The following is a 26,328-nucleotide window of genomic DNA, read 5'->3' as shown; positions in this document are numbered from 1 at the left end:
ACGCTCATTCTTAAGTTTATACTTTTTAATACCTTTCATATGTTGGCTGAACGTCGGCTGGATATGTAATTTATCTGAATTACCCGATCAGTTGAACGTACGTGTAATAAATTATTGCTAATATTTTACAGAGTATATATATATATAGAATATATATTTATGCATATCTACACATAATAATTTATCAGTTAAAATTTATGTGTAAGTACTAGGCCTTTAAATTAATAAGTTTGTTAATTTGCTGAATACTAACATCTGAACAAACATGGATAAATATCTTACCTTTTCATGAAAATGTTTGATTCATAGATAATTTCAAATATTATTTCAGAGGAAGACTCAGAGATGTTACCAAACCACGGTAACTTTTTATTCTGAATCAATGCTTATTTGTAGTTGTCTGTAGATTGTGTTACGATGCATAGAAATAGTAACTTCAAAGCAATAAGGCGAGTAATAAGTTCTTTTGTTATGAAGGTATTACTGTTCGTAGATTGAGCAGATAAAACCTGCAGCTTAAAAATATTAAGCATAAAACATTTATAGTAAAATGCTGTTTCTATGCTAGTTCAATGTTTACTCGATTTTATCAAATGCTTCAGTTGAAAGCTAGATGCTTTTACACATTTCGTAGTCTTCAGTGTTTATCTTTCTTTTAATAGGTTTATTAGTTACATTCAATCATTCAATATCACCTGCGTTACACACATACATATACACACGCAGTGCAAATTTATAATGTGTATTTCAGTTTTCTACACACAGCCTAAGGTATTTTCTTATTTTATTGAATTCAGCAGTAAATGATTTTTATGGTGTCAATAAGAAACACTATATTCGTAATTAAAATTCCACATCAATATATTCTAACACATTACCAAAAAGACCACATATACAACTAATTAGATCTATCTTTACATACGTAAATTAATACCGATATTTTTACCAAAACATAGGTCATCGAATGAATCATATTTATACTATCTGTTTGTTTATAATAAATATATATTGCGTTACTATTACAATGATCTAGTTTTTTGATATGCTTTTATTCTTTATATCTAGGTGATTATGCTGGCGCTCAAGGTTTAGGATTACTTCGTCTTCACTCAACGTTTCGTCACGACCTGAAAATTTATGCAAGTGATGAAGGAAGAGTTCAGATGACAGCAGCAGCATTTGCTAAAGGATTACTTGCATTGGAGGGTGAATTAACCCCTATTTTAGTACAGATGGTGAAGAGTGCGAATACCAATGGTTTATTGGATAACGACTGTGATAGTAGCAAATATCAGAACATGTTCGTAAACAGTTTGATGCAGGTATTATTATTGAATTTACAATAAATGACAGTATTCTATTTTAGGGTAAAAACACGACTACACGAGTTATTACAACAGGATAGAGAATTTACACGTGAAGATAGAGAACAAATAAATCCCGGAAATGCTCTTAGTATTAATGCTGCAATGGATTTTGTTAAGAACCCTGTACGATGTTGTCAACATGTTCATACTTTAATTCAAAAGTTGATGGATATTGTGCGTATTAAAAAAGATGATCCTAAAACTAAAGGTAAACATAAATTGTTTAAATGTATTTTATATCAAGATTATATTTATTAAAAAAATAAATTTAGATGCAATTCTTTATCACGGTGAAACGTGGGAGTTAATGGGACGTCGATGGGGGAAAATTGAAAAGGATTTCTGTACTAAAAACAAAAGATTCGATATATCAAAGATCCCAGATATTTATGATTGTATAAAATATGATTTGCAACATAACAACCATACCTTGCAATTTGAACATGCGGAAGAACTCTACATTTATTCTAAATACCTAGCAGATATCGTTATACCACAGGTTAATATTTTCATTATTCATGTTTATATTAATATTTTATATATTTTTATTTATATTAAATTTAATATTGTAGGAATATGGATTAACAGTGCAAGAGAAGTTAACAATAGGTCAAGGTATTTGCACACCTCTTCTTAAAAAAATAAGAGCTGATTTGCAAAGAAATATTGAAGAGTCTGGGGAAGAAACTGTTAACAGATTGAATCCAAGGTGATATAAATCTTGTATTAAAGTTAAGATATATTTTTAGGTAAAGTATTTATACATATTTTGTTAAATCGGACTTCAGGTACTCTCATGGTGTTTCGAGCCCCGGTCGGCATGTTCGTACAAGGCTTTATTTTACAAGTGAAAGTCACGTACATTCTTTATTAACCGTCTTACGTTATGGTGGATTACTCGACGTACGTAAATAATTATTTATTTATTTTTGTTTCTTTATCTACATATAACATTGAAAAAATATATTGATAGGTGGTGAAAGATGAACAATGGCGTCGAGCTATGGAGTACGTTAGCATGGTTTCTGAATTAAATTATATGTCCCAAATTGTAGTGATGTTATATGAAGATCCAACTAAAGATCCCAGTAGCGAAGAACGTTTCCACGTCGAATTACATTTCAGTCCTGGTGTAAATTGTTGTGTGCAAAAGAATCTACCACCAGGGCCAGGTTTCAGACCTCATTCTCGCAACGAAAGTAGTCATAATGTCGTAAGTAAAGATTTATTTACACTTATTAAAAGTATTGAAAGATATGAAAGTATACACAAGTTACAATTTTAGGGTGAAAGTGGTGGATCTGCTCAAGACACTATTTCACAATGCAGTGCTCGAATAGAAGAAGAAGATATAGAATTAGGAATTTTGGAAGATGATTTTATACATCCACCATTACAATCTGTATATAACATTCATAATACTTATTACCATTTCATATGTACACGTTTACACGTATCTTATTCCTTTTAGGATGCAACACCACCATTGATGGAAACTGATGCTGTAGATTCAATGATGGATAGTCCAACAACTAGCAGAGCTGTTGATATGATGGATCTAGATCCTAACATGATGGACGAACCATTTGACAGTGGTTTCTTGCAAAGTTCTGCCCCAATTCCAATATGGTATTTGATCAGTATTATAAAATATGATTAGATTAATTAATAGGAACTTTAACTACTATTTAATTGTAGTGCTAGAACTGTAGCTGGCCATGAAGCCGCAAGACTTGGTAGTCAGTTAGCTGCTAGTCAACGTCAACGACGAGATGCAGAAAGAAGTTCGATTGTTGAACCACGTGCCCGTAGTTATGATCATCAAAGACAAGACAAGTCAGAGAAGGGTAATTTGATCTACTTTCCTATCGTTTTTTTTATTCAAAGGGTAATGTATATTTTATATTTGCAATAACGAATAGAAGCTAATGTATTTGATTATGCATGATATTGATATTTTTAAGCATTTAATTTCTTAATAAGACCACTTAAGTACTCTTGTTGAGTACGGCTATACTAATTTAACTACTGAAAGGAAAAACAATCAAATAGTTTCATTCACCATTTTGATTTTTTGGGAATCTATGATTAAGGATAACAGAATACATCAGAAAGCCTGGTGTTTTTCGTGTCTTTTTATAGCTGCGGACAAGCTGCAGTATCAGAGCTTGGACGCGGTCAACAAAGAAGGTATGTCATTCCGAGTTCCTGTTACAGTTTAACAGGTCATAATGCATTGTCTTATTTTAGTCGATGATCGTCGCAGGATTTTCATAAAGTTTCAGCGTTTTTTATATCAGTCTTATGATAAAAAAAAGGATTTCACACAAATTATTTAGATTCTCAAACATTATTCTTCGCTTTTGCGACAATGATTTTTAGTTGTAGATTGCTATAATTTGCAGTTTTTACTTCTTTCACAAAGAATGTAGCATCCTCCTGTCTTTATTAGTAACGCAACATTTTTTTAAGAAAGCATTTTCTCATAGTACTCTTGTTCCTAGTAAATGTATACACAAAATCTTCGTAGATGTTCTTAAGCATCACACCTTATCCTCGTTGTTGTACTATTTTATTGATATTACAAATATCATCTTCCTTTGTATTATGTTGAGTTTTATATGTAACATAGTGTTTAAAAAAAATAATTCTTTTTGTTTCAAATGTTACATTGTTGAAATTAGATTGTGAATTTTGATAGTTCAACGAATAGATCATCTAATTAAAATGTACCATACAAATGAAAACTTAGTAATTAAAGAATAGATGCAAACTTGCATCGAGATAGGAGAACTCAGTTGAAATAACTCTTTGCTCAGCGATAGTTGTGCGCGTGGAAGCCAACTAATATATACTGGCGACTGTTTGGATTACACGGTAGCATTTAAAATGTAGTGTAATTCACTCAGCCGTGTATCCTTGTTCCTTTATTCCTAAATTCACTGTTCCATTAAGATCACAGTAAACGCTTAGTTATATTTTATGATCACATCAGCTTTTTTTCATACGTACTTGTTGTTAGTATGTGAAGTTCATCGCATAAAATATTTCATTTTATATTATTCACGGGTTCATATTTTTTTTGTTCATTTGTCAAACTCATCATTTCTTTAATTGTGTAGTTACTGTATCAGTTTTTTCTAAACAAAGTTATTTTTTTTACTTGATAATGTTTATTTTATCATCTCATAAAGATGTCACTTTATTGGTTTATTGTTACTGAAATTAAGTGCAAACAAATCTCTATATTTTAATCTAATACATCATTTTACAGTGGTAGTCACAAATATATCTAGTTTACAAAGTGAGGAAGCAAATGGAACAAATTTTTAAGATTATCGATTGACATTATTGTTTAAGATCATAAGCATTAATAAGTGTTTATAGAGTGTTTACGAATTCACAATAATGTTTGTCTGGTTGGCTTACTGGTTGCATGGCTATCGTGTGCCATGGTTGTGTAACATTACTAAATTTGTGTCTTCTAAATGTAATCAGTTTTCTATATATTTCAGTTAATTTATTCCTCCATTGGTAATGAATCTTTTCTTTGAAACGTCGTCTTTGATTCATTCCAGTATTAATATATCCAATTTTTTTAGGAACAATCCATTTTCTAAAATGTCATTCTAAATTTCAAGGTCCTCTTTATAAGGTGGATGATGACTTGCTGCTTTCTAACGAATAATACCTGAATTTCTCAAAATTTGACGACGTGACCAAAGCTTCTTACCAATGATTATTTTGATTTCTTCGGTGACGGGTTTATTTAATCGTCTATTTCTTTTCTTTTCTTTCCCTCCTCTGTACCCCCGTCCCCTGTTGATTACATTTGCCATATTCGTTCATTTTAACCACATCGTTCTCTCGTTAATGTACATGAAATGTGCATGTAACCACCATGTATCACAGAAAAGCATGTGGCCGAGTACCAGACAAAGAAGTATAGTCAGGCTTTGCTGCACGTGCCTACGGGAAAGTCAATGGCTTTGCCGCACTCCTTCAGTTCACCCGAGCTGCCCGTTCCTTCAATCGAAACCTCCACTTCGAGTTCGACACCGTTGGTGACTTTGCATAACACCCCGCTAGCTTCGCCCACCAACAGAACATCGGATGTTACGGATATCGTACTTCCGGTCCCTGTGATTCGACCTTCTATATTTTTCCGTACCAATTTTGAAGAGTCCGCTGACGATTCTCAGCTATGTTTACAGAGTAAGAAATACGGACGTTCCCATTCAGAGATGATACTTCCTGGCATCGAGTCCTGTGGTGAGTTGAGCGACCCTATGAGATTATTACGAAATAATCTACGGTTAAAATCTTCTTCCTTGATGTTATCCTTGCACGAAAGAACCTCACAGACAGGGCCTAGGAGACAGCTGGAATCAGAGAAACGGTCCCGCTCATTATCTCCTTACTTAACCAAATGTCTTTGTTATAACTGTAATGTTTCGGAACTGATATTGAAAAGCAAAGATCTACCACCTGTGGAACGTTCCAACTTTGACACTTACTTTGTCCGTTCGCTTTCCCATAAGTTCTTCAATTGTTCCTGTTATTATAGTTTACAGGAGAATGAATCCAGCGATTCCTCTTACAGTGTTTCTTTGAATGATAGCAATGGAAATTTTAAGGAGATTCCTGACTTAGATCTTGATCCCTCTCCTATGTATCGTAAAGGGAGATCTTCTGTGCATTTTGATAAACAGAGTCTTAGCTGTTGTTCCAAACCAGTGTTTGCTCAGTGTTCCATATGCAAGAGTCAGTTGACAAATTGTGCTTGTAATGGATCTACGGTGTCTAAGGGAAAAGAGAAGTGGAGGTTCGACAGGAGCATCAGATCTACATTCAGTAGTGGCAGTGTTACCGAGAATGTGTATAGGCCAAACAGAACATTGTCTTGTCCCAATTTGAGTACAATGGGTGATATCTTTCCTGCTGTTAATTCACGAGTAAACAAACGTTGGTTGTCTTGTCCCAATGTGAATATACAGTGGTACAATAGCCTGATAGATACATCAAATCATTCTAGTACGTTTTGTCATACAACCTCTGTGCACGATAATGATGTTCACGACGATCACGATACTCCTCGCAAATATAACCATCGTCCCAAGTGTCCACGTGCACCGTTCTCCCGCCTCCAGCCTCAACGATCCTTCTCATCTCCAGACACACGACCTTCGATCATTCAACCTGACCCTACCTGCACAGCAAGGCGCCACCGTCACAGTATCTCCGGACAGATGAGTTATTTCAAGCTGTTGGGCTACAACGTCAACAAGAAGCTGACAGGATCAGCAAACAGTCTGTTCAGCACTGCAGTGATCAGTGGCTCTTCGAGTGCTCCAAATCTGAAGGACATGGTGCCTCCTCATGCGTCAGCTGTGGCTGGTGAGTCCTGTAATTTAAATACCTTTTACAATTCAGAATTCAGTGTTATTAATTGATTTAATTTTATCTTATGTTCTATAGCAATAGAAGGTTTTGGCGGTGTACCACCAATAAGGCCTTTGGAAACGCTTCACAATGCATTATCACTGCGTCAGTTGGATTCCTTTTTGGAGATGATGACTAGCGCACCCCTGTTTAGAACGCCAGCTTCTTCGCCCCCAAAATATCCTTCTCCTGGTGGATCAACGCACGAGTCTGTTAATCAAAATCTCGGTATCGGAGGAATCAATCGCGAGTACCACTCTTCCGACCTGGAAGCTGTCAGGTACCGTAAGAAATTAAATAAGCCGACGTTGTGAGTATTAAGTTCTTTTTTATTTTCATTTTTTTATTGATCATTACAATTAATCAATACCTGTGTATCCTCCGAAGCTTCAAGTGGTTCTTAGATACCTTATTTCTTGTTAGTTTCAATTCTCACTGTGTATCTTTAAATAAAGATGAAGTGATTGCCTCTTAGGTATATCACACCAACACCTATACAGTATAAACAGTCAAATGAAGGAGAATCTTGTGATATAAGAAATCAGTTGTCGCCAACCAGTCCCAATAGTAAGTAATATAATTTTAAAATTAAATCTTTACCTTTCATTTATTTAATGTAAATGTGCACATATTTTAGGTACCGGATGGAGTAGCGAACCACAGTCGTTTCTATCATCTGAACCGTCATCGCCTGCGCCAACTTCAACCGGAGAGTGTAGTATGTCCATAAGTTTAATTAGCAACGAAGGGTAAGTAATGCACTGAAAATTAAATAAAACAGAAATCACACAGAGACTTTATTATTTTTCTATTGTATGTTATAGAGTTCAGTCATTTAACACTGGCCCCAAATTTCCTACAACGCCGTGTTTGGATGTTGATTTCAACGAATTTTGTATAAATATTGATCAAGATCATAGAGAGAGCCGCGGTAGTGTATCGTATACAGATTATTATAGTAATGAAGATGGTCAAATTCGAAAATGTGGATTTGGTGCCGGCTTTAATAGTAATTTACAAAAAATTATGCACACTGACGACCTTCCTATTGACAATATCGACGATGATGAGGATCATACAATAACCTTGAAACAAACTGAAGAGCAGAAGAAACAAGATGTGAAACAAATTTTTGAACAGAAAGATAACACTGTAAAATCCAGCGGTGGCTACAAGAAAATTGGAAGGTACGTTGAAAGGTAAATTTTTAAGAAACTGTGAAACTAAATGAAATTGTTTCTTCTAGGTTTCTTGTTGAAAGTATGGAAATAGCTGATGAAGACGTTAGAATCAAAGAAACTGACAATACAGATAAAACTAAATCATTTGTATCTGCAAAAACTGAATCTACGAATGTAGAAAAGGGGCATAAGAGTAGAGATAATGCAACGGAGACAGAGCAAAAAAAACTTCATTCATCAAGTTATAAAAGGAAGAACTTCTGTCGATCGCAAAGCGTTTCTATGCCAAAAATGGCCGCATCAAAACCTGAAATGAATTATAGCTACAAATGCACAACAAAATTAAGCTCGCTATCAAACATGTCGGATCAAGATTTGGAAAATTGGAAGCATAACATGATGGAATCGAAAACTTTTTCTGCAGAAAAGAAATTAGAACAGCCAATTTTAACAGTGGCAAGTAACATAGCAGATAGTTCCAATGTAACAATAGGTTTTAATGTACAGGAAGAGCAAAAAGAAGAATCATAATCCTTGAGAATGTTACACCTTCAATGTTGAAGGACTCATGAAATTTGTTTAGGAAATTAGTTTGATTAATCTGTGGATTTTATTTTATTAGATTGATTAAAATAGGCAAAACTTCGTACATAGCTTTGTTGAAAATGTGGAACGTTTCTTAATTTATAACTTCTTTGATTGATGTATTGCAAAGGAATAACATGTATTACATATGTACAATTTCTTTTTGTTACTGTAAATAGTTAAAATACTTAAAAATATGTTGAAAGCACAAATATTATATATCTACATTTAGTCGTTTAACTTTGATTTAATGTTGAATAACATGGTCAGTCCTGTTGTAGTAGATAAAAAATATTAAGAGAAATTTTCGAATGACATTAAAAGTAAGATGCATTAATAACATTCCTCCTTTGAATTGTTCAATATTGTACTTATCGTATCCGTGTATTGTTTTTAATGTGATGCTTGTATGTATTAATACGACAGTATTTTTGTAGATGATGCACATTCAGTGTTAATATTGTGGTAAGGTGTAATTTAGAACGAATTTGAGTCAAGGGAAAGAATTGTTATTTGTAAGATTCGTGACAAACCAAAAGATTTAAAGTAGCACTGTACTATGAGTAGTTTGATGTTGAAATATGTTGAACAAATTATAAATATTTCTCGTGACTCAACAAATTTGAAACATACCTCATTTACATAACCAAAAAAAAGGAAAGTTCTAAAGTTCCTTTCACATTAAGAAATAGTGCTTTTTGCCTTATCTCATTTGTTGAAGAAATCAACTATAGCAAAGTACAAGTTTGGAAGTATTGGTATTACATTTTGATATTTATTTTGTTTATAGGAAAGTATCTGCTGGTTACAGAAACTGAATAGTTTAATTACAATAATTATGAATTAAATGTTCACTTACCAGTGTAAATATCATGCAAATTGATCTGACAAAATAGAACATGCTATTTTTCTTATAAATATTTTTAGAATGCTTCTTCGGAAAGACATAATAGTTGAGAATTTCATAGACACAACTGTGGTTTTATATTAATCTCAACTGTTCAAGGTGCTATACGAATAAACATCATTATGTTCCTAACTAATTTTATAATCGTATCGTTAGTAATAGAACCTTGTATAAATTATAGGATATGTTCATTTAGCTTTATCATTTGAAATATTTCTTTTATTCGCAAACTACCAAACATACATCTTTAAATTTTATATATTTTTATACTGGAAAATATAAAAATATTTATTTTTATTTACATAAAAATGTAACATGTTTATTTTAAAAGATTTACTACAGATATTTTTTTGAGAATAAAAATAGGAATAACTTTGACATCTCTTTAATAGTTGATAAAATTTAAAAACTGAAAGGATATTTCAAATGATAAAACTAAACTGAACAATTTATTAGTACTTTTCTTAACCTCGTTAAAAACTTATTTTATTGAAGAGTTTTTAGTTAGTGAACATTTCTATGTTAACTTCAAATGCACAAGTACAATTACATCATGTTTTGCAGAATATAGTTTTACAATAAATATTATAAAGTATTTTTAAAAGTGTACCAGTTTGTATTTAGGAAGAGATAGCATTTATTGTACATTCAAGGTACAAGAGATACTAGTGATAAATGCATATTGCGAACAAATTATAATGTAGTAATTGTGATTTATAGTACTCATGAGAAGTTTAATAATTATAAACGTTTTAAAAAAATACATATATATATGTATCTATAAAATATGAGATTATAATAAAAAGAGTTAATTATTTAACTTTATTTCTTTTTATTATACTAACTCCTTTACTTCCTGTAAAATAGTAAAAAAAAATACTGTGAACATGAATTTACGCACCCGTTTAGTGTTACTTCGACGCGGGAACACTAATGCAGTGTTGGGTAGTCCCAGTGCATGCGCAGTAAGCTATCCGTAAAAGTCCTCAGTAGCGTATACACTTTGATGAAATATAAGGTATCATTAAGCCCTAGTGAGAAAAAAAAAATAAATCTGAAGAAAATTGCAGGAAAGAGAATAAAAGGGTTAAATAATACAACAGATTATATATAATAAAAGTAATATTACATTTATTTACGATTATTATTATTTTTTACGTTTGCAGCCAATGTGTTATACGAATACCAATATTTGTTGCAAGAGCAAAGGAAAAAGATACCGCTTGATTTTTATCAGATCTCTGCATGTCAACAAAATAAAATCCATGTATTTCTTTGTTATTGTTACTTTGATATTATAATTTTCACATGTATAAAATATAGTTATTCAAAAAGGTCCTTTCAAGTCGTTTTTCTTAAATAATAAATTCATTTAGTGTTTTCAGAGTTGCATTTCCAAAATAGTAAATTCATTTAGTCTTTCAAACGTTATTGTGTTTTCTGGTATCTTAAATTAAATAATGTCCCATATTCCATCAGTCAGGTTAGGTCATATTATGTTAGGTCAGGGCCCAGGATAAGGTCGGATTATGTTAGGTCAGGTTGTATCAGGTTAGGTTTGGGGACCTAACACATTTATTTCCCCAATTACTGGACAATAATTACTCTATGATGAGAGTAATTATCCCTATTACTCTTATTATTTTCAGTATAATCTATTATTACTCATACTACTATTGTTATTATGGTTAGAACTATTAGTATTATCCTTATTACTCTTATTATTATCAATATAACATATATTATCACCCATATTACGACTACTATCATCGCTGGAACCGTAATTATCCTCACTACTCTTATTTTTACCAATATTATTACGAATATTACTACTTTAATCATCATTATCCTTATTATTCTTATTATTAACAATATTATTACGCATATTACGGCTACTATCATCGCTGGAACTGTAATTATCCTTACTACTCCTATTATTATCAATATTATTACCAATATTATTACTTTTATCATCATTATCCTTATTATTCTTATTATTATCAAAATTATTACGTATATTACGACTACTATCATCGCTGGAACTGTAATTATCCTTACTACTCTTATTATTATCAATATTATCACGCATATTGCTACTTTTATTATCATAATCCTTATTATTCTTATTATTATCAATATTATTACGCATATTACGACTACTATCATCGCTGGAACCGTAATTATCCTCACTACTCCTATTATTATCAATATTATTACGCATATTACGACTACTATCATCGCTGGAACCGTATTATCCTTACTACTCCTATTATTAACAATATTATTACGCATATTACTACTTTTATCATGATTATCCTTATCATTCTTATTATTATCAATATTACTACGCATATTACGACTATTTTCATCGCTGGAACTGTAATTATCCTTACTACTCCTATTATTATCAATATTATTACGCATATTACTACTTTTATTATCATAATCCTTATTATTCTTCTTATTATCAATATTATCACGCATATTGCTACTTTTACTATCATAATCCTTATTATTCTTATTATTATCAATATTATTACGCATATTACGACTACTATCATCGCTGGAACCGTAATTATCCTTACTACTCTTATTTTTATCAATATTATTCCGCATATTACTACTTTTATCATAATTATCCTTATTATTCTTATAATTATCAATATTATTACGCATATTACGCCTGTTATCATCGCCGGAACTGCAATTATTCTTACTACTCATATTATTAACAATATTATTACGCATATTACAACTATTATCATCGCTGGAACTGCAATTATCCTTACTACTCTTATTTTTACCAATATTATTACGCATATTACTACTTTTATCATCATTATCCTTATTATTCTTTTTATTATCAATATTATTACGCATATTACTACTTTTATCATCGTTATCCTTATTATTCTTTTGATTATCAATATTATTACGCATATTACTACTTCTATCATCATTATCCTTATTATCCTTATCGTTATCAATATTATTCCGCATATTACTACTTTTATCATCATTATCCTTATTATTCTTATTACTATCAATATTACTACGCATATTACTACTTTTATCATCATTATCCTTATTATTCTTATTATTGTCAATATAACCTAAATTATTACAAATATGACTATTGTTATAATAGTTAGAACTATAATTATCATTATAATCGCTCTTTTTATTATCAATTTATCCTACATCAATACCAATATTGCTACTTCTATTATCGTTACAACTATTAGTAATAGTTATAATCTATTTTTAATATAAATAATCGTTATTACTCGTATTACTATGGGTGGAACTATAATTATTATCCCTACTACTGCTGTTACTATCAGTCAGGGATCAACGTTAGGTTATATTGGGTTAGGTCTGGGCCCAAGGTTAGGTTATATCAGGTTAGGTCTGGGCCCAAGGTTAGGTTATATCAGGTTAGGTCTGGGCCCAAGGTTAGGTTATATCAGGTTAGGTCTGGGCCCAAGGTTAGGTTATATCAGGTTAGGTCTGGGCCCAAGGTTAGGTTATATCAGGTTAGGTCTGGGCCCAAGGTTAGGTTATATCAGGTTAGGTCTGGGCCCAAGGTTAGGTTATATCAGGTTAGGTCTGGGCCCAAGGTTAGGTTATATCAGGTTAGGTCTGGGCCCAAGGTTAGGTTATATCAGGTTAGGTCTGGGCCCAAGGTTAGGTTATATCAGGTTAGGTCTGGGCCCAAGGTTAGGTTATATCAGGTTAGGTCTGGGCCCAAGGTTAGGTTATATCAGGTTAGGTCTGGGCCCAAGGTTAGGTTATATCAGGTTAGGTCTGGGCCCAAGGTTAGGTTATATCAGGTTAGGTCTGGGCCCAAGGTTAGGTTATATCAGGTTAGGTCTGGGCCCAAGGTTAGGTTATATCAGGTTAGGTCTGGGCCCAAGGTTAGGTTATATCAGGTTAGGTCTGGGCCCAAGGTTAGGTTATATCAGGTTAGGTCTGGGCCCAAGGTTAGGTTATATCAGGTTAGGTCTGGGCCCAAGGTTAGGTTATATCAGGTTAGGTCTGGGCCCAAGGTTAGGTTATATCAGGTTAGGTCTGGGCCCAAGGTTAGGTTATATCAGGTTAGGTCTGGGCCCAAGGTTAGGTTATATCAGGTTAGGTCTGGGCCTAAGGTTAGGTTATATCAGGTTAGGTCTGGGCGCATGTCACTTCACGTGAGGTGATATGCGTGAGGTGACATGCGTGAGGTGACATGCGTGAGCTCACGTGAGGTGATATGCGTGAGGTGACATGCGTGAGGTGATATGCGTGAGGTGACATGCGTGAGCTCACGTGAGGTGACATGCGTGAGGTGATATGCGTGAGGTGACATGCGTGAGCTCACGTGAGGTGATATGCGTGAGGTGACATGCGTGAGCTCACGTGAGGTGATATGCGTGAGGTGACATGCGTGAGCTCACGTGAGGTGACATGCGTGAGGTGATATGCGTGAGGTGACATGCGTGAGCTCACGTGAGGTGATATGCGTGAGGTGACATGCGTGAGCTCACGTGAGGTGATATGCATGAGGTGACATGCGTGAGGTGACATGCGAGAGCTCACGTGAGGTGATATGCGTGAGGTGACATGCGAGAGCTCACGTGAGGTGACATGCGTGAGGTGATATGCGTGAGGTGACATGCGTGAGCTCACGTGAGGTGACATGCGTGAGGTGATATGCGTGAGGTGACATGCGTGAGGTGACATGCGTGAGCTCACGTGAGGTGATATGCGTGAGCTCACGTGAGGTGACATGCGTGAGGTGATATGCGTGAGGTGACATGCGTGAGCTCACGTGAGGTGATATGCGTGAGGTGACATGCGTGAGCTCACGTGAGGTGACATGCATGAGGTGACATGCGTGAGGTGACATGCGAGAGCTCACGTGAGGTGATATGCGTGAGGTGACATGCGAGAGCTCACGTGAGGTGATATGCGTGAGGTGACATGCGTGAGCTCACGTGAGGTGACATGCGTGAGGTGACATGCGTGGGCTCACGTCAGGTGATATGCGTGAGGTGACATGCGTGAGCTCGCGTGAGGTGACATGCGTGAGGTCACTTGAGATGACATGCGGGAGCTCCCGTGAGGTGACATTTGGGGCGTCATATGACGTCACGTGTGGTGACATGCGTGGGGTCTCGTGACATCTACCCTGACCTAACCTTACGCTCAGACCTAACCCAATACAACCTAACCTTGAGCCATGGACTGATAGTAACAACAGTAGTAGGGATAATAATTATAGTTCCACCCATAGTACTACGAGTAATAAGGATTATTTATATTAAAAATAGATTATTACTATTACTAATAGTTGTAACGATAATAGAAGTAGCAATATTGATAGTGATATAGGTTAAATTGATAATAAAAAGAGCGATTAGGATGATAATAATAGTTATATAACAATACTATTGTTATATATAACTATTTATATATAATATATAACTATTATATTATATATATATATATTATAATATAATATAATATAATATAATATAATATATATTATATTATATATAATATATAATATATAATATACTATTATAACAATAGTTATATATGTAATAATATAGGTTATATTGATAATAATAAGAATAATAAGGATAATGATGATAAAAGTAGTAATATGCGTAATAATATTGATAAAAAGAAGAGTAGTAAGAATAATTACAGTTCCAGCGATGATAATAGTCGTAATATGCGTGATAATATTGATAATAATAAGAATAATAAGGATAATGATGATAAAAGTAGTAATATGCGTAATAATATTGATAAAAAGAAGAGAAATAAGAATAATTACAGTTCCAGCGATGATAATAGTCGTTATATGCGTGATAATATCCATAATAATAAGAATAATAAAGATAATGATGATAAAAGTAGTAATATGCGTAATAATATTGATAAAAAGAAGAGTAGTAAGAATAATTACAGTTCCAGCGATGATAGTAGTCGTAATATGCGTAATAATATTGATAATAATAAGAGTAATAAGGATAATTACAGTTCCAGCGATGATAGTAGTCGTAATATGCGTAATAATATTGATAATAATAAGAGTAGTAAGGATAATTACGGTTCCAGCGATGATAGTAGTCGTAATATGCGTAATAATATTGATAATAATAAGAATAATAAGGATTATGATGATAAAAGTAGTAATATGCGTAATAATATTGATAATAATAAGAATAATAAGGGTAATGATGATAAAAGTAATAATATGAGTAATAATATTGGCAAAAATAAGAGTAGTAAGGATAATTACAGTTCCAGCGATGATAATAGTCGTAATATGCGTAATAATATTGATAATAATAAGAGTAGTAAGGATAATTACAGTTCCAGCGATGATAATAGTCGTAATATGCGTAATAATATTAATAATAATAAGAGTAGTAAGGATAATTATAATTCCAGCGATAATTAAGGTCCCCTCATCAGTCACCACTGTGTGTACCGGCTAGGTACGGCATTGGCAGCAAGCTGTGACGTCAGCTGACGCATGCGCATAAAGCTGTCACGTGAGATAAAATCTCACGACTGCCCAATACTGCACTAATGATATTTGAAAGCGATCGACCTCCAGAATAGATCGATGACTGTGATTGGCTAAAGGATAAATCACGTGCCCCATATGTAATCGCGGCGTAATTCAAATAATTACTACAATAAAACATATTAAAATTATTCCATATTAACTTGTAGATAATAAAATAAATTAGTTCGAGAAATAAATTTAAATAATTGACTTTAAAAATAAATTTTAGATATATTATAGTAACATGTACTACAATATTATACTGTAACAAAAATTATTTCTGTAAATTTTACTAAGAAAATTGATTAAAAAATAAATGTTTACTAGAAATATCTTGCAATAATAAACAGTGAAAAGCGGGAATGCTAAAATTCGTCCCACATTAGAGAACCCCGTAACAATACCATTCTATAAGCGACAAACCATTGAAAAAGCTGGAAATCCCTGTGACGAAATTGCGTAATTTCTGTCAGTGGCGTGACACTGTTGCGGAAGATTCGTCCATTGTTAGAAACACATCAGAATTAGATCAAACGAGCACGTGCACCATGAAGGGATGTACCGACTTTTGTCACCCTGTTCGTCATTGTACGGATTTTCCTTCTGTAATTAGAACGTAACGCAATGTTAGAATTACAAATACATCAACAATTATTATTACCTTAAATACTATTTATTACTACCACTAATAAAATAATGTCTTTTATTTTCTTTAATAATTGTTTTGTGACTGAGGATAAAATTAATTTTGAACCTTCATTGAATCTTATTTTTTCTATGCTTTTACAATAAAAATAAAATGGTAATAATTTAATTATTATTTATTTTGTAATTATATGTATTAACTATATCTATGTACATACTAAATAAAGTTAATAGTTATTAATTTCTATTATCTATACATTTATTAAAATTCAATAAAATAAAATAAAAATAAATATATTTATAATAAAAATATGGAACTTTCTGTACATTGTGGTTGACGAACACTGCCTTTTAACAGATCTGAGTATATTACAATCAATTTGATTCAATTGTATATTTTACAGTATGGGACATTCCCTCTGATTTTTTGGTACATCAAATATCTTTCATCCCAGAAAACCTTCGAAATTCAGCCATGAAACATTTCAGCGCCGACGCTCAGAGCATCGATCCAGAGCGTCAGCTTGCAGTTATGGATATAGTGCATATTACCAAGCTCAAATTAAAGATCCACCAACACAGTTAACAGATACAAATCAGCGAAATAGGTATCAGGCTGTTCACAAATAAATTTCGTACATTTTAGGTTAAAATAACCCTAAGATTATTGCTATAACAGAGATACGTAGATAAAATAACAACACACGTAAAGGGCAGCAATAACATCGTGAAAGAATGACAAGAAAAAGGGATGATCCTATTAGGATGACTGCTCGTGGCTGCATATTAATAAGTTTATGCACCCTCAGCTCTCGAAGCAAACACAATACGATTTGACACGGAGGCAGTGTGCCCGATGTTTATACGCGTTAGCAGAGGGAAGTCCGCGTCAAGTGAATCGACTAATATCTATTTAATTAATTTTAGGGGAACACACCCCCTCGGTTCAACAATATGTTACCCTTCTGAGGAGATTTCGTCACAGTTCGAGTGTGATCCTGTTACGAGCTCGATTTATGAAGCAATTTGTCTCGAGATGGATACTTCACCAACGTAATATCTGAAATCATAGAAAATTGTATCTATCATGCTCGGAGATTGTATTAGATTGACAGCTACGTTTACGATTATCATGTTCCTACAGAATTATTTATTATCTTTATCTTACAGAATTATATAGGTATATTTAATAAATAAGAACTTTTCACAATAATCATTTACTTTAGCAATTAATTAATTTGAAATGTATATTTAATTTTTCTGCAATAGAATTCTAGTAGCTTTAAAAGAAAATGAAAGTCGTTTGCAAATTAGTTCAAATGAAATTAGTTGTCAACCTGATGAAATGATGATAGAAATCGATTATGTTAATGTATACCTTCAATAGTTAATTTGTTCAATATAAACAAAATTCTTTTCAACAGATTACTTATGACAAAATGTTGATAACTGAACTGTATTTAATACATTGATAGGATGATTACGCTCTATTAAATACACGTGCCAGTATGTATTCACAAGTGGATGATCTGTCAATCCTTCTTAAAATAAATAATCCTTCTCCTCAAATCATTTTAGCTTCTTTATTAAACCTGCAAAATAATAGAATTAATACAATTATGAATAAAAAATAAAAATATTTAATAAATGAGCTAGTGTTTCAATATACAAATATTGCAACAATAAAAATAAAAACAACTAAATAAAATACATTTTTCAAAATTCCGAATAATTTGTTCATCTTTAAAATATCACGGTCGATATCGTTCTTCAACTTTTACGGAAACAGAGCCATGAGGGTTGTTCCGAAGCTCCGCCCATTGGCAACCCCTTATCCAATGATGGTGATTCGTGGAAGCACATTCAGGGTGAGTTACTCCAATAGTAACCACGATTGTACGCAGGCGTTTACGGAATGGTGAATCAAAGGGTAGCTTTGTAAAGGGGCGGGTTAGAGGCTTCCTCTTCCTAGACGGGAATCTCTTCGACACCCTCAGATCGAAGGTGACATCGTGTCGGTGACGAAGTGCTATTTCTGCAAACAGTGTTCGCTATTTTTTTTTTTTTATTAATAAACAACGGAGTGTCCCTCTGAAGACGTTCACCGCTGGACAGAATCCGGGATATGAGCTACACCGAACCGCTGTGGGAGATCAATGGAAATCAAGCACCAGTGGGTAGAAATTATTCAAAAATTTTTATAAATCTTGTATTTAAAATTCTGTTTCAATTCTTTGGATTCTTTGTTTTGGTATCTGAAAATATAAATTTGTCTTTTAGTGGAAAAAATATTTGCATATTTTATTATTATATAATATATAATATTTTTAATAATATTTTACTATATAATATTATAAAAGTAAGCATTTTCAAGAGGATCAATTTGCATGAGGAAGCTTTTATAAGAACACAAACAATATGCCTATCTTATTTCATTAATATAAATAATTTCAGTACATTCTGTACATGATCTCTTTTCTTCTTAATATGTTAAGTTTCATTATTAATTATTATTGTTTATCATATGTCAAAAAATGGTTGCTACATAAGGTTTCAATATCCATTACATTCGTGACATTCGTGAAAGAAATTGAAAATGAAATTGAGAATAGTTCAAATTTTAAGTAATAAACAAAAGAAGGATAAAAGTTATAAAAATATTACAAGTGCTCTTGCAAAAAATTAAATCTACGCAGCAACGCATGGCGGCCATTGTACGCTCAAACGAATTCGTAATAAAATATTACAGACAGAATTATTGATGTATAATTATGGAGAAATGTTATACGTACTCTAAATTTTATGATAATAATATATTATAGATGTACTCAATTTTGTGACGATAATCTGTTAGATGTACTCAATTTTGTGATGATAATATATTATAGATATACTAAATTTTGTGACGATAAAATATTATAAATGTACTGCATACCGCCGTTAATAAAATAAGATAAATTTTCCAAACGTATTCATTGACGCAGTAGAAATAGACGTATATAGTCAGACATATACCTTTCAAAATTATCTTACATTGTTATGTAATAGTCCTAACAATCCCAATTTTAAAAAGTAGTAATTAAGAATGAATGTAACAGGTGATTACAGCGGATATGTCGCAATATGTTAACGGTGAACTAGGAAGCTATCCTATGTGGGACAGTTCCGTTTTATATCAGGCACCACCTCCTTCTCATACTCATGTAAACGAACATGGACTGTACAGGCAACCTTGTGCATTACTACATCAAAGGTAAAAATCAGCGCTATAAATTTTAAGGTTTAATTAATAGAAATTTTTAAAGATTTAAACTAATTTCAGTCGGTACACACCTAATGGTAGATCTCCCAATCTTCCATCATCCACCACGAAGAAACCAAGACGTCGAGTAGCGACTGTCTCACAGAGAAGAGCCGCGAATATTCGTGAGAGGCGTAGAATGTTTAATCTTAATGAAGCTTTTGACAAACTGCGTAGAAAAGTGAGTTATTGACAGAAATAATTCTTATAGTTAATATAACCCTTATAATTAATATAAGAGTTATTTACAATCAATATAATTTAATACAATTAATTATAATTTATAATTAATATAAGAGTTATTTATAACATGCCTTATAATGCGACGCAATAAACCGCGCCTTATATCGCCACGCGTTAAAATCACGTGTTGAGTCTCCGCCGGTGTCTTCAGGTTCCAACATTCGCGTATGAAAAACGACTCTCGAGGATCGAGACACTGCGTCTAGCAATTACTTACATCGCATTCATGGGAGAATTGCTTGGAATCGAGCCGAGTAGCCCAAAGCCGGAATACATCCCAAGGGAATATTATTTGCCCAATTAAATCTTCAAAAAGAATCTGAAGAAGAATTTGATCAACAGTCAGTTTCTCTTTTTTACAGATGTTCGTCCAAAAAAAGGTATTATAAATATTTTCAAACACTTACATCGTTATGTTAAAGTTCCGATGCTAATTTTCAAAATTTTAAATAATTAATTTTTATTACCGAGATCTTTTAAATGTGATGTGAAACATTACGAATGGTTATATTTTAAAAAGTTTCCTTTTACGTTGTGGCTTGTTGGATAAAAATAAGTGACCTTGAAAATGTTCTTGACACTGACCTCTATTTATTCATCTTATTCAGTGGTTTAAATCACCTGCTTTCTAAAATATATCCATTTCAAGAATCTTAAACTTCATTATTGTAATTCTTGTTTAACTTCCTCTTGTTTTCGAAAATCATGTTTGGAAGACTATTTATTTTCACTTCCGGTTAGATTCTTGATTGTTTATTTTCTCACAAGTTCTGAAACTTTATGTAAATAATTGAAATTATATTACGCAGATTATGATATGCCCCTAAAGATACTGCAACTATTGATACATGTTAAGTTTGCGATAAGTAAATTATCGAAATTATCGTTTACATATCGTAATTTGATATGTTCGACGCATGCCCACACGTAGATATTATGAACGTATGTTAAATAAAGTATAGTAAGTATAGTTAAGAACTTTTCTGACAAAAGAACATTAACTAACACTTAATGTTTATGTGATTTTACGAAATAAGGCGAAAATCCGTGTCTTCCATAATTTATGTAAATCTGCATATTGTATATGATCATTATATTTAAATACAAGATGTACAAATAATTCCGCTTGTATTCTTTCCTCCCACAAAGCTACAATTGTTAAGTATTTGCAACTATAAGATGTAATCTAATCATCACGGAGCACTGAAATATGATTTAATGACAAATTACTAATAATAACATTGTAAAATATTAATTTGTTTATGATAAGTCGTCACACGTTTTAGTAACCTAATCCTTTTAAACGAAATTTTAAATATCGATTCAAGAATCGAGATGTCTACCGAAGTATATATATCTTCTGAAGCAATCTTCAAGGCAGTAACGAAAGTGCCGATTCCGGGTAATACAAGCAAATGTTGTTTACGCCGTGCAAACCACTTTTTGGAGTTATTACACTCTTTTGTTTAGCCAGAAGTGTTAGCGCTAATACTTATAGAAACATGAATAGTCTAGCAGGAGTTCATTCCGTTGTATATGTCACGGTTCCAACGCAGGAAGTTGCTAAAAAATTGGCTCAGTAAGAAACAATATAATAACAATAATAATAATTCTTTTTCTTATTAATGATGCTATTAAATATTTTGTAGTGGTTTAGTGAAGGATAAACTGGCAGCATGTGTTAACATTATACCAGGTCTTACATCTGTGTAAGTATTGTACTTGCAGTAATTAAACAATAAACAGTCATACAAGAATCATAACATTTGTTACAGATATGAATGGAAAAATGAAATTAATGAAGATAATGAACTACTACTGGTAAGATTATAAATTTATTTTTCATATTTCATATTATAATAATTAATATGAATTTATAATGTCTTATTTCTGTTGTTAGATGATAAAAACCAGGACTGACACCGTTAATGCTCTCACAAAATATGTGAAGTAAGTATAGATTTCAATGGATAATTTAAATGACTCGTCATTGAATCAAAAATTCTCTAAAATTGCTACTATTTAAAAACAGGGAAAATCATCCATATGAAGTGTGCGAAGTAATTTCTTTACCAGTAAGTAATAATTTCAATAAGCTACTATATAGTTTCTATGCAATACAGCATATAAAACAAATCTATATTTTAGATTCAAAATGGAAATGAAAAATATCTTCAATGGATAAGCGAAGTAGTTCCACATATTAATCAGCCATAAGAAGTTTCTTTTTTTTATGTATCCAATGGAAATTATGTATAATATATTATGATTACAATATTTATTGTAGTCTAAAACTAACATGATTTATTTCATAAACTTTTAATGGTTGTAAAATTATATATTTTTTTCTTTAAAAGAATACAGTCATAAAAATATAAATTAGAAATATTATAATTCGATTAAATTTGAACACATTATGTATAGCTGCTTATATATGTATAATTAACGATACTTAAATCCATAATGTATGAACCATATACTACAAATACCAAATTAAAAATTATAGAAGTCAAAAATTGATATAAATATAAGTACAATAATTAATAATTGTGTATATGTAAAAGAACCTGATTTTCGGTATAATTCGTAAACAAAATTTACTATAACATATTATCTACTCTATATTTTTGTTATAGATGTATCTATACATTATAACAAATCTATAGTATTCCAGTATATTTTATTACTGGAATAGAAATTGTACCTAAAATTATTACGTAATACAGTCTAAATGTGTATTAATTAATTCCTGGAAGGTAATTGTCACATTATAAAAAGTCAATGTTATCTTCCACCCTCATATCCAGGATAAAGTAATAACAGAGCAGATGATAACGCCTCATTAACATCCATCTTGTAATTTTTGTCCAACAGAAAACGACATGATGGACAATAATGAACGCCTGATGAAAAACTACGTTTTAAACAGGTCAAACAAATATTATGCGTACATGGAGTTGTAACAGGATTATAAACGACTTCCAAACAACAGGGACATGTAAATCTGCAATTTAAAAGTTATTAGAAATTGTAATTCAATATGAACAATCAGCAGAACGAAAAAAGTAATACAATACCTCTCTGAAACTTGCTGTAGAAATGCAGCTTTACCATCAGCTAAAGTTATGCGGCATTCATCCCACAATTTTGCATTTATTTGATCTTCGTCAATAAATTTTACAATCTCACTTTCTAATTCATAACCTTCGCGTTTTTGTTTTTTCTTCGGTGGTTCGTCGATTTTTGAACTAGAAGACTTTTCTTCCTTCGTCGGCACATTTCTTTTTTTATTCGTTTTATTTTTCGCCATTGCTTCTAAATATCCATCTGGATACATTGGTTTTAAACCAAGAGCGGCTATTCGTGCTTTACCTTCTTTAGTCCAAGGTGCAGGAGCAGGGTCATCTCTTCTTAATAAATACCTCCATACACGAAAACCACTTTTACCTGTATCTGGATAATATTTCACTACCTTGTATATACCGTCGTACCTAGAATTAAATATTATAGTGAAAGATCTACTATACTAAATGTACTTGTCCATTGTAATACAAGTATTACCTGTTGCCTTCTTTTGGAGCATATTTACTATGTTTAGCAAGCTTAAAGTTTCTTACAACTCTTACAGGTATACCACCTCTCCAATCTTCAGCTGTAGCACCATCTGTTGCATTAAGTTTTGCATTGCAATTTACAGCCAATGCCTTATTCATTCTAGTCAATGTTTGATCACAGCTTTGTTCAGCCGTCCTTTTGTTCCCTTTATCAATAAAACATATAAATTAGGCACGAAAGATAGTTTATAAATAAATGTTATACCTGACAAATCTCTTCCTCCAGAACCAGTGTACATAAATTCGTCGCCATTATCAATATCATCCTCATAACCTCCAGATAAGACAATAGAATATGCACAATCTGTTTCTCTTCCATGAATTCCAGCTATATGTGGTCTATGTACTCCAACTTCAGATACCTACCATTTGTCTCTGATTTATAAAAATATATAAAAAAAAATTAACTCAATAATCACTTATAAGCTTAATTACCTGAACCCTATACATCCAACACATTCCAACTTCTACTCCTGGAATAGGCCCTCGATGATTGGGTGGAACAATACTGCACTCTTTTGTTCTTCCTACACATGCCATTCCTTTACCCCAATCTCGTTTACTGTTACTATTTTCATTAGTTTTCTTCTTTGTTTGTTTTAATTTATCACCTGCCTTTAAAAAATGACCATTTATACAATCATGAAAATATTAAGAAAGAAAATTTTACTATGTAATAATTAACCTTCACTATCTCATTTTCATCATTTTTACATTCTGGACAATACCAATAATCTTCTTCTGGTATAGATGTTAAAGGAGGATTCAAACATCGCAAATGGTATGCAAAATTACATTCATCACATAACAAAAGATTGTGTTCATCTTCTTTCCCAGCACAGACTCTACAACCACATTCCCTGCATTTTTTATGAGGATTGTCTAAACATGCATCGCAATTAGCTTGTACACGTCTTCGTTTACCATTACTAGTCATGTGTCGTTCATCATCCTCAGTTCTATCTTTAAGAAGTTTTGGCTGTTCTATTGCAAAAATTTCACCTTTGGGATTTACTTTACGATTTTCAAGCTGTTGATCTCTGTAAATAAAAAAGGATGCCATTTAAATTATTTTACTTAAATGATTTGAATTAAATATTAGCAATGTCTTTTACCTCCCAATATGCAATGTTCCAACAAGTTCTTGTACTCTTCTTTTCTTATCTGTTTTTAATACTGTAAAGTCATACCACAATCCAGTTACTTTGGGATCATCAACATTGTGATTAATCATTACTTTTTCACCCATTTTTAATGTATCAAATTGTAACAGCCTTCTTGCACGTGGTCTTATAGATGACTCAGATATGTTAAAAGGTGGAGCTTTGTCATCAAATTCCCAACGAACATTATAAATAAGTTTATCTTCCTTTTTAAATATCTTTAATATTATAGCCTCAAACCAAGCACCATAAGTTTGGTCAAGACAATCTATAGCATCTCCAGGCTTATAATACAAACTTTCAGCTTCATCCAATTTTTCATCTTCAATAGAATTATTTGTAACTTCTTTTTCAGAATCAGAATTACTGCTAACACTACTACTGGATGTAGCTATACTTTCAGTATTGTCCACCTGTATTCTCACCATTAACTGAATTACATCATTAAGATTAATATTGTAATCATATAATTTATAACCATCTTCTAGTTGTTTTCCTCGAAAAAATAATCTCTGTAAATCTTTTTTTACATGTAATTCTTTTTCAATCTCACCCTGTAAAATTATATAAATTTGTACAAGTTTACCAGTAAATATTTATTTTCTAAAGTAACAAATTATAATTAAACCTTTACAATATATGTAATACTTATCAATTTATTAGGGAATATAACCTATTAATAACTTTTTGTTCTAATTTCTAAATAAAAAGATAGTGCTACACCGTTTTAAATACCTTAAAATCTTCCACCTCCGTTAATTTAGAAATAGTTAATATCGCCTCCTGTTTACCATCCATTGTTCTTACTTTAACATACATTTTGAGATGTTTGTTCAATCAAAAATAGCTACAAAATGGGGAACTTCCGTTATTTCTTGAACACTCTAATTCACGAGCTTAAATTCAATCTTATTAATATATCAACTAGAGCACAAACAAACGTCTGAGAACCATCTCCAACTGCCGATTGTCACGACCGGTCTGTTTCGCCACTTGTTGGCACCTAGTACAGTAATTTGGCGGGAACAAATCATACACGTACAAACTATATGTGTGTAATTATTCAACGGGAACCCATGCACACATTACACATCATCCGAAGAGTTTCTGTTCATTCTGCGCAGGTTGGCCCTGATTTGCTGAATACATTTTATACCTAAGTCAACGCGCATGAGTGTGGCGTTCATGTGGTTAAACATATATACTCAGGGTCTTTTTTATTTTATGTGCTACTTACGTTTCAATTTGTGATTCCTATACTTATATTTTTGTTCACCGTATATATAGCTGATGCAGTTGAACTCGTTTAGCAGCG

The 26,328-nt window shown here is 32.3% G+C and overlaps 4 protein-coding genes across 14 annotated transcripts in view; 3 read left to right on the top strand and 1 right to left on the bottom strand.

Moving 5' to 3' along the window:
- The window catches only part of l(1)G0196 (inositol hexakisphosphate and diphosphoinositol-pentakisphosphate kinase), a 14,706-nt gene extending 4,404 nt beyond the window's left edge, over positions 1–10,302 (top strand). The window contains exons 14-31 of one of the 3 annotated variants that reach the window (XM_076534991.1): positions 332–361; positions 1,066–1,300; positions 1,367–1,575; positions 1,640–1,866; positions 1,940–2,076; positions 2,156–2,270; positions 2,341–2,580; positions 2,653–2,769; positions 2,839–2,996; positions 3,066–3,214; positions 3,510–3,557; positions 5,280–5,639; positions 6,543–6,764; positions 6,846–7,119; positions 7,285–7,376; positions 7,447–7,558; positions 7,634–7,996; positions 8,056–10,302. In XM_076534991.1, the coding sequence (XP_076391106.1) occupies positions 332–361; positions 1,066–1,300; positions 1,367–1,575; positions 1,640–1,866; positions 1,940–2,076; positions 2,156–2,270; positions 2,341–2,580; positions 2,653–2,769; positions 2,839–2,996; positions 3,066–3,214; positions 3,510–3,557; positions 5,280–5,639; positions 6,543–6,764; positions 6,846–7,119; positions 7,285–7,376; positions 7,447–7,558; positions 7,634–7,996; positions 8,056–8,521 (3,554 nt within the window). In that variant the 3' untranslated portion in view covers positions 8,522–10,302. Of the gene's footprint in view, positions 1–331; positions 362–1,065; positions 1,301–1,366; positions 1,576–1,639; positions 1,867–1,939; positions 2,077–2,155; positions 2,271–2,340; positions 2,581–2,652; positions 2,770–2,838; positions 2,997–3,065; positions 3,215–3,509; positions 3,558–5,279; positions 6,765–6,845; positions 7,120–7,284; positions 7,377–7,446; positions 7,559–7,633; positions 7,997–8,055 lie in introns of all 3 variants that reach the window. The other 2 variants (XM_076534992.1, XM_076534990.1) reach the window with 2 other exon arrangements.
- On the bottom strand, positions 2,577–26,328 carry UHRF1 (ubiquitin-like with PHD and ring finger domains 1). Of its 9 annotated transcripts, none has more exons than XM_076535005.1 (23): positions 26,251–26,328; positions 25,749–26,169; positions 24,966–25,567; positions 24,536–24,890; positions 24,286–24,465; positions 24,056–24,212; positions 23,798–23,996; positions 23,314–23,727; positions 20,644–23,240; positions 20,308–20,555; positions 20,026–20,162; positions 19,708–19,958; positions 18,404–18,947; positions 18,071–18,284; positions 17,399–17,752; positions 17,020–17,308; positions 16,471–16,650; positions 10,384–10,513; positions 7,410–7,570; positions 7,180–7,301; positions 6,870–7,082; positions 5,885–6,771; positions 2,577–5,749 (listed from the first exon to the last, which is right to left on the bottom strand). In XM_076535005.1, exons 2-9 carry the CDS (start codon positions 25,830–25,832, stop codon positions 23,021–23,023), a joined length of 2,211 nt encoding a protein of 736 aa, XP_076391120.1. In that variant the 5' UTR covers positions 25,833–26,169; positions 26,251–26,328; the 3' UTR covers positions 2,577–5,749; positions 5,885–6,771; positions 6,870–7,082; positions 7,180–7,301; positions 7,410–7,570; positions 10,384–10,513; positions 16,471–16,650; positions 17,020–17,308; positions 17,399–17,752; positions 18,071–18,284; positions 18,404–18,947; positions 19,708–19,958; positions 20,026–20,162; positions 20,308–20,555; positions 20,644–23,020. The 9 variants fall into 9 exon arrangements, with proteins under 9 accessions (XP_076391120.1, XP_076391118.1, XP_076391116.1 ...); XM_076535003.1 differs by having other exon boundaries at positions 17,020–17,752; positions 20,644–21,012; positions 21,243–23,240; XM_076535001.1 differs by having other exon boundaries at positions 17,020–17,752.
- Positions 18,737–20,540, top strand: LOC105663047 (48 related 3). The gene is made up of 4 exons (XM_012289910.2): positions 18,737–18,865; positions 19,791–19,945; positions 20,015–20,174; positions 20,388–20,540. Exons 1-4 carry the CDS (start codon positions 18,818–18,820, stop codon positions 20,538–20,540), a joined length of 516 nt encoding a protein of 171 aa, XP_012145300.1. The 5' UTR covers positions 18,737–18,817.
- Positions 21,652–22,534, top strand: CUTA (cutA divalent cation tolerance homolog). The gene is made up of 6 exons (XM_003699765.3): positions 21,652–21,815; positions 21,886–21,945; positions 22,012–22,057; positions 22,137–22,186; positions 22,269–22,311; positions 22,385–22,534. The coding sequence occupies exons 1-6, from the start codon at positions 21,652–21,654 to the stop codon at positions 22,451–22,453; spliced, it is 432 nt and encodes a 143-aa protein (XP_003699813.2). The 3' UTR covers positions 22,454–22,534.

The sequence above is a fragment of the Megachile rotundata genome, chromosome 8, assembly GCF_050947335.1.
Source record: "Megachile rotundata isolate GNS110a chromosome 8, iyMegRotu1, whole genome shotgun sequence".
Classification (NCBI taxonomy): domain Eukaryota; kingdom Metazoa; phylum Arthropoda; class Insecta; order Hymenoptera; family Megachilidae; genus Megachile; species Megachile rotundata.
This window is presented reverse-complemented; position numbering and strand designations above follow the sequence as displayed.